Source organism: Nanorana parkeri, unplaced genomic scaffold (assembly GCF_000935625.1).
Source record: "Nanorana parkeri isolate BGI_ZX_2015 unplaced genomic scaffold, ASM93562v1 scaffold174, whole genome shotgun sequence".
In the NCBI taxonomy this organism is placed as follows: domain Eukaryota; kingdom Metazoa; phylum Chordata; class Amphibia; order Anura; family Dicroglossidae; genus Nanorana; species Nanorana parkeri.
This window is the reverse complement of record NW_017306442.1, coordinates 757,795-766,372: the sequence shown is the minus strand read 5'-3', so window position 1 is coordinate 766,372 and position 8,578 is coordinate 757,795. Positions and strand designations below refer to the sequence as shown.

Here is an 8,578-nt window from a genome sequence, read left to right as displayed (position 1 = left end):
CAGACAATGTACATTATGGGACAATCAGGTTGAGATATACAATAGACAGTGCAGAACAATAAATACTGTTGGAACGGTTGACAGTGGGGGAGCAGTTATTCTCAACGTTTTGCGCACACAGGCGCTTCTTCAGGAGAAGGGAATGTCTACATAATTTTTTTTAAAAAGGTACAATAGTAAACATGATTTAAACAATCCATATAGTCATGATTCAATGTATATCAGTTTTTTTTTTAAATAGAGAAAATTACCTACCAATATCACAAGCTGACATATACAGGTGAAACTCGAATAATTAGAATATCGTGCAAAAGTAATTGCAGTAAGTGCTGCAAAAGGGGCCCAAACCAAGTACTGAGTACATATGCATGCTTGTACTTTTCAGAGGTCCGATATTGTTCTATGTACAATCCTTGTTTTATTGATTGCATGTAATAATCTACTGTTTTGAGGTTGTGGATTTGGGGTTCTTGGGGTTTTCATGAGCTGTAAGCCATAATCATCACAATTATGACAAATCACGGCTTGAACTATCTTGCTTTGCATGTAATGAGTCTATCTCATATATTAGTTTCACCTTTTAAGTTGCATTAGTGAAATAAATGAACTTTGCACGATATTCTAATTATTCGAGTTTCACCTGTATGTGTTTTAGCGGCCCATCTGGGCACCACGCCTGTACAGTCCTCACTAGCGATTGCAAGGATGGAGCAAGGACTAATACCCATAATTGAGCAATAGTTGCAATTTTTTATGATGCACGATATTTGCACAAATGTTTATCAAACCAGTATTTTTAGGATAAAATACACTAAAATGAATTCTACTGCACAGAAACAGAATATAATACGCCCTTGTTTTGGGGGTAAAATATAAAAGATGGGGTTATGTCTGGTAAATAGATAAGCCATAAAACTGTGTGCCTGTGAAATGCCAAAAAAAAATCATAATACCCAAAATTGCCCAGAGGCGATGCTTTAAAGAGAAACTTTAACCATATCTTAAATATGACAACAATGTTTAGTAATGACAACCTACACACAGATACTTATAGATCATTTCCCGCCTTTAATTCTTTGCATACCTTGTTTTCCTTTTCCTTCCATTCTTCTCACAGTAGCCTTTTTTTTGTAAATTTAGGGCAGGTCAATATATCTCCCTTTACTTCCTGGAACATGTGACCATGCACATCATCTCAGGGGAGGAAAATGCCTTTCCTTGAGATCTCGTGCAGTTTACAGATGAGATTTCTCAGCAATGCCCTGCGGATGTAACCTTCCCAGGATGCATGTCTTAGGAACAGGCTATATCACTAATGTCTAAGAGGACCAGGAAGGGGAAAAGTGTTTAGTGTTAGCAGTGATTGATGGCCCTAGAAATATTGCTCTCACTCGGATGTTCATGGTGATATGTCATATGGGGTGGCACAAACGTCGTTTTCGCACATAGGCGCACCCAATGTGTGTTTGCATTTGTCTGACCATGTATGTTGGGCGGGGACTTTAAAAAAAAAAAAAAATTCTTGTTTTTTTATATGCGACTTCAATTTTATTAAGCTTTTTTACACTTCATTTTATTGCTGTGACATGGACAGATTAGCTTCTCCAGCCACATCAACCAGAGAAACGACAGGCTGAAACTGGAAGTGATGTCGCATATGGGTTCAGTGATCAGAGGGAAGTGTGCTGATCTCCCTCCGATCGAGGTGCACAGACCCACCGTGTCAGTCCCGATAGACAGCAGTGGAGGGGGCGCACACTCCCCGGCTCCATACAAGCGATCGGGCGGCTGTGATCTTGGTATGATGAGAGAGCATGGAGTCGGCTCCCCGGCCAATCAGGAAGCCGGGCAGCGTGTAATGACGCACTGCCCGGCTTCCTGATACCGGAAGTATCGGGCTAGGCATTGAAGCATTTGGGTGAGCACGAGTACTCGCCCAAATACTCTGCATCGGCACTACTATCGATGCATCCTTAGTATTTACACATCCTTACTTCCAGCACAAAACTTCAAAACAATGAGCTCAGTCCCTGCTTATGGGTAAGTGGGCAGTCATGAAGATAATTCGTTATTGCCCAATTTAGCAATCTGCATCCAGAACTGCTGGTATATAGCACATATATCGCCATAATTTAACAGAGCCAGCGTTACCAATGTCCTTACAGCTGTTTCTGGCTACAGAGCCCTCATCAGTGCAAGATCTGGCTTCACTGGCTCGAAGGTGTAGGGCTTGCTTGTTTTGGAGAACAGTACAACCATTAAGGTTGTGGTGAGGGGATATAAAAGGAACCGAAAGGCTAACCTCTAAAATTACCGTGACATAAAGCATTGCTTTAGATCTTATTGGAGTGGCAAAATGCCTTAGTAAACATGTTATCTTTCTTACCATCTTTAACAAATAATCCATAAGTAGATTTGTGTGGGAAAAGAATATCTCCATCTCACCTGGCTGCAATTGGTCTCTTGGCCAACTCTGTTAAATCACAGACCCCATATATGTGTTTTAAGTAGAATTTCCAGGTTGTGTATAAGGACTAAGATAAGTTCTCTCCACACAAAAGTGAGAACAAGGTCATAACAACCAATCAGGTTTCATTTTGTACTGTATGGGAAATGAAGCAAAGAATCTGATTGATCACTATACATAAAAGTGTACCATTTTACAAATCTAAGGGAATGTTTTCTGCATATCCAGCCAGGTGACTGTACCTGGATTCACCCAGATCTTATAAATGGCCTCCACATTGCTCAGTGCAGGAGAAGGTGGGCTCTCCTCTCTGCACCTCCACTATACCACCAACACACAGGTGCTTGTTCTTCTTGGCTATTGAGGACAGACTATTGATTGGTGTTTCCATCTCTTCAATCAATGGCTTGGATTGTTCCAATCATTATGCTGAGGACTTAGCTGTGTGGTAGAGCCCCCTTGTTGGTTCGTATATGCCCTCCCGATCCTAGCAGACATTCACAGTATGTTTGCTCACTACAAGCGGCTTTATTCATACAAAACGCGTAGAGTGCAGCCCTCTCTGATGACTTTCTCATGATACCTATGTCAAGTGCTAAGCACATCTCTATATAGTTTGACATATATAATCACTTGTATCAACTAGAGGGGTCTAGATTGGATGTAAGGAGTAATGCTTTTTGAGCTACAAGTATGAACTTTCATTTTTATGCTGCAGAATATGTAAATGGTATACTATGTATATAAATAATTATGTTTTAATCTAAGTATCGCTTGTGTGGGTACCTACAAAATGTGTCAGTTTTTCTTCTTTAAGGTATCTGTGCTATTTTTGGATGTGGTACCCCACTTGTATCCCTTGTAATTAATTGATAGTTAAGTTTAAAAAAAAAAAAAAAATAAGATCATCTCCAAGTTAGGAAACTTTATTTACATAGAATACATAACTTAATTACAACATGTCTTGCATAGAAATCGTCACCAGTGTCTACCATCTGGCCTCAGAATCCATGCACGATTGTGCGAGTTTATTAATCAGTCAATATCATCATCATCAAAAAGGTCTCCGAAGTCTGTAAAACAGGAATGCAGAGTTAGTACAAACACCATGCATGACAGTACAAACACCATGCATGACAGCCAACGTGTTCATAATAGCAGCTGTTATTCTCACATATTCTGAAATTGCACTTATTATTGGATTTTATGGTCCAACCAGCTAATACACCCCACTATCTGGCTCAATTTCCATAAAGTTTGAAAGAGGACAGAAGCAGTTCTATGAAAAATGAAAATAAAGGCAGGCTGTTTTTGACTCATCTCTGCCACAATTAATTCAAGCAGATATATGTCCTTCTCATTGATTAAAAGAAGACCTGTCCTGCAGCCTGTTCCTTGGTGCTTCACTCTCTTGCAGAGGAAACCTGTCAGCAGAATATTCCATGCCTGCCAGACACCTCACGCAGTGGTTCCTCCTGCTGGCAACTACATCACTACTATGTCCCTAAGAGACACTAGTGACAGAGGCCGGCAGGTAGAACCACAGCACTGCAGTGAGGGACAAGGCACCCAACAGACATGGAAGCGTCAGATGATGGAATACCACCATCATCCCCCAGCTCGCAGAGCTCCACGCCCCCCGCAGCGCCGCTCATTTAAGAAAAGAAAACCAGGCCTGCTACTTGTCCGTAGCAGGGCTAAAACTGTGAAAAAACCACTTGCCCGGAACTACATGTCCCGGGCGATACGAATTCCACACCCCTGTCAGTAAAGGCTAATCTTAAAAGCAAAAAGCCGAGATAAGGTTAAATATCTCCTGAACCTTTCCTGCATCTACTGTTCAGTAAAGGCTCATTTCAACAGCAAAAAGACGAGATGAGGTTAAATATCTCCTGAACCGCTCCTGCATCTACAGCTGGGCTCCTACATACTCCGGTCTCCTGATCTTGACCCAAGAGTGAAGATTCATTACTGTGAGTGCAACATTTATTATTCAAACGAAGCCTTTTGACTTTATTTATCCGTTCTTATTTTTTCTTCCTATTTTTCTTTATCAACATTTTTTTTATTTTTTTTTCATACACGTGTATGCTCATTTTTGGTCTAGGAGACTGACATTCTCTTTTTTCCAACTCTGAGGTTTAGAGTTCGCAGATACCCTTCTGATATTCAACACCACGGTGAACAGGTATACAAGCATCCCAGGGCGCACCTTATTCATATATTTTTTTCTTACAAATAGAAATGTATGTTTATATCCACTTGCACTTTCTATGATACCAGCCAAGAGCAGTCATATATGTGATGTTTATATGTTTGTTTGGTCTTTTTGATACGTATACATTTTAATATATCCAAAAATAAATTCATTTTTTACGATAATTTTGTTCTACACTTTGTAACCACGGTGGGATCCCCCTTCGGGGAATATTTGCGTTTTGCTATTATTAGAAGGGACCAACCGTGTAAATTGAATACGCTCTGTGTTACTAATTTTATACCTTGAAAACCTTCCCTTCCCCAGTTGTATAGCTTAGAATTTTATTGGCAGTTTTGATGTGAAGTGAGTGAAGATCTGAGAAACAAGAGTTGGGACACCCAAGTAGAAATACTATTTTACTGCACAGTGTTTTAATTTTTTAATCCATGACAGAGTGTCTTTTACCAGCCAGAACAATGAGATCTGTATTGTGACAAAGTAACACTAAAGTCAAAAGTTTAAGCTATTTTAAATGCTGATTAAATCTCTTACAATGGATGGTGCGCCTTGATGTATTTTAGTTTCCTGCAGAATCAGTTGGCCCCCTGAGCACTGGCCCTGATATCCTATTATAAGGTGGTTACTTTCCCTTGCAGGGCCCTATGGAGAAACCCTTGTATGTGCCCACAAAACACAGACAGAAATGTGTCCATGTCCATTGCACTCCTGACCAGATTTAACCTAATGTAACTGTGGGTTACATTAGGAAAGCAGATGGCGCCGCCAATCAATCCATAGAACATCAAGTGATCACTGGCATTCCGAAATCTTTTGTTTATTGACATTGATGTTTCACAAAACACACAGGCACAGCAGGAAAAAACATTCCCTGTTTCCTGTGGCAATGATAGGTCAAACATGTTTAATTTACACACATCATTTGCTGGACAATGTTTGATCTGGATTCATTATTGGAATGAATTATTGCTTAGCCTAGGGAGCTAAAAACAGAGATATACTCACTCACCCGAACCACTAGCTGGCTCCTAGACCACTTCCTTCAGCCTCACTCTGCCTCTGCACCAGCGAGTCATCACATCCTAAACAGTGTACTGGGTACTTTCCATCACTGGAGCGGAGGAGGACCGGTTTATGACCGAGCCGGGATGGCGGCTTGGGTGAGTATATCTTCGTTCTTTTAACTCCCTATACAAAATGAACAATAACCATTGATGGCTTTAACAGCATGACTGAGCATCCCAAAAAAATAAAAATCACTTACATACACTTACTACAATGTTAATGATAAACCTTCTGCCACTGAAAGGAAAATATAAATCTAGCATCTGTCCAGTATAGTGTCAAAGCGTTGGAAAGCTATCACTAAAGCTAAAAGAGATCTATGGGGTAACCTTTTTATCCCATAGTTCTCTTTAGGGTCACAGGAGGACATATACAAACATCCTTCCGTGAGCCAAAGCTCAGTATATAGCGGGCTACAGCTTGCTATATACTAAGAGCACCGCAGCCGGGACAGATCCCAACAATACTGTCGAGATCCACCCAGCTCCACTGTCCGTTCCTCCAGTCAGCGCTGGAGGATCGGGGAGGGGGGAATCCCTGCGGGGAGCGGTGACTGACAGTCAGTCACCGCTCTCTGCATGGAGATGATCGGGAAGCAAGCGAGCAACCGTATATGTTCGCTCACTTCCCGATCAATAGAGCCGACGTGTGAGAGTTTCAATGTCACACGTCGGCTCTAACTATGCGTATGAGTCTAAATCACTCACCTGATAGCTTTCCTTTTACATATAAACATGTCTATGTCCTTCATGCCTTGTAGAAGAATATTGCTATCACTTACTGTTGAAGTAGTCTAGATGAACAGCTTTTTCATTTGCTGCCAGATCCATCAGAAGTCCAGTGCTTCCTCCAGCCTGTAAAACACAACAAACCATATGCTGATTTTTTTTTCTTTTAAAACATGCCTGTAGTGTCTAAGCAGGAGGGTAATGAAAGCAGAAGCTGTACTTATCTCTTCTCAAAACGGTTTTATTGTATTTTGAGGCTTAGGCAATTCTTATGTCCCTTCATGGTTGGTGGTTTTTTAGCAGGCAGCACTAAGTGTTTAGGTGCATTGGAATGCACCTAAAAGCCTATTTTAAGAAGAAAAAAAGCTCCGGAACACAGCAAAACGCAACGCACTGCATTCCAGATCTGGTCACGAAAATGGTGTGAACCTGCACTAAAGGTTACCTTTCAATTAGAGGTGCACCGAAATAGAAATTTAAAAACCGAAAAGAAACCGAAATAGTAAAAATTGTCAGGCCGAAACCGAAAGTTTTTATTTTAATTTTTTTAAATATTGTATTTTTATTTCTTTTTTATAAACTTTTAAATGTTTTTATATTTATTTATTCATTTTTTAATAAATATTTTTTACTTTTAGGGGCTTTGGGGAACTATTGGGGGTCTAAACAGAACCCTGATATTTCCCTTTTAAAATAGAAAAAGAGATTGAGAACACAGAGTCCTCAATCTCTTTTTCTGTGTTCCCTTTTATCAATGAACAGGAATCCTCTATGAGTGTTCCTGTTCATTCATAACATGAGGACAGAGTGTGTTTACTATAACCACAATCATGAATGAACAGGAGGGGATGTAGATCACTCCCATTCATTCATAATTGAGGATATAATAACTAGACATGTGCGATTCGTTTCGTTCCGAATCGAAATTCGGAAGAATTTTCGGAAATTCGGATGTATCCGAATTACAGATATAACAAATGCAAACGAATCCGAATTTCCGTTTCCGAAATTCGGTAGCGGTAGTTTGTTCAAACGTTCGTTTCGTTTGTTTCTTATTCGTTTCGTCCGTTGAAGAAAAATATTTTCCCCCTCAAATGTCACTTTGCTGCAAACGAGCGAAGGAATGAACGAAACGAATAAGAAACGGAAACGAAACGAACGAGCCAACGAATTTAGTCAGAATCCGAATTCCGAAATTGACTTTCACACCCGAATCCGGAAAAACGAAATAACACAAATCCGAATTTAAAACGAAACGAAACAAATTTTTTGGCAGTGCACATGTCTAATAATAACCATACCATATCATCAATTATCTACAAACACTCAGCGATCACTGAGTGTATGTAGTCTGCTCTCCTCTCTGACATGCTGTCACAGGAGGCTGAGCGAGCGGTGCGAGAGGAGAGCCCAGCCTCCTGTGACAGCGCTGTCTCCACCCCCACACCGCTCTGCGATAGGAGGATGAGCGGTGTGGGAGGAGAGACACTGGCCGCTCACAGCGCTCTCCTCACGCAGCGCTAGGCCGGCTGTCACTTTCTCTACCTTCACAGAGGGACACAGAGCAGCGCCCAGCGGGGAGGAAAGAAATCACGGATGCGCCGATGTATCGGCAGGAAAATTGCAGTTTTCGGCATTTAGCCAATAGTGCCATTTTCGGCTGATATGTTTCGGCAGCCGATATATTGGTGCATCCCTACTTTCAATTGTAGGTTTGGTTATAACACCATTCCCAAAGTTTAAAGGTAAACTGTACTTTGCCTACGCAGGGTAAAGCAACAAGTGTGATTCAAAAAAATAAGGCCTGCACACCCCCTCCCACAGCACATACTCACATTTCTTTTTCTCTTCTGCCACTCTATTTAGTCACTGGAAGTGATGGAATTACCCATTACTTCCAGATACGGAAGAGCATGCCACTTACCCACATAAACAAACTGGGCACATAGTCAGAATTTTAGCTCCAACTCATGGTCAGCTGCTCCAACATCCATGTTGAAAGTTCTTAACTAAACCCCTGTATATTATATTCTACAATATGGCGCACGCCATAAATAATGAACACTGCAAAATCCACTCGGTTGTAATCATCAGTGGAGC

At 40.9% G+C, this 8,578-nt stretch overlaps 1 protein-coding gene across 1 annotated transcript in view; it reads right to left on the bottom strand.

Moving 5' to 3' along the window:
• Nucleotides 1–3,379: 3,379 nt before the first annotated feature.
• The window catches only part of COPS9 (COP9 signalosome subunit 9), a 7,056-nt gene continuing 1,857 nt past the window's right edge, over nt 3,380–8,578 (bottom strand). Inside the window, exons 2-3 of the mRNA XM_018554820.1 lie at nt 6,532–6,604; nt 3,380–3,540 (exon numbers count right to left, since the gene is read on the bottom strand). Coding sequence (XP_018410322.1) covers nt 3,503–3,540; nt 6,532–6,604 — 111 coding nt within the window. The 3' untranslated portion in view covers nt 3,380–3,502. The remainder of the gene's footprint in view (nt 3,541–6,531; nt 6,605–8,578) is intronic.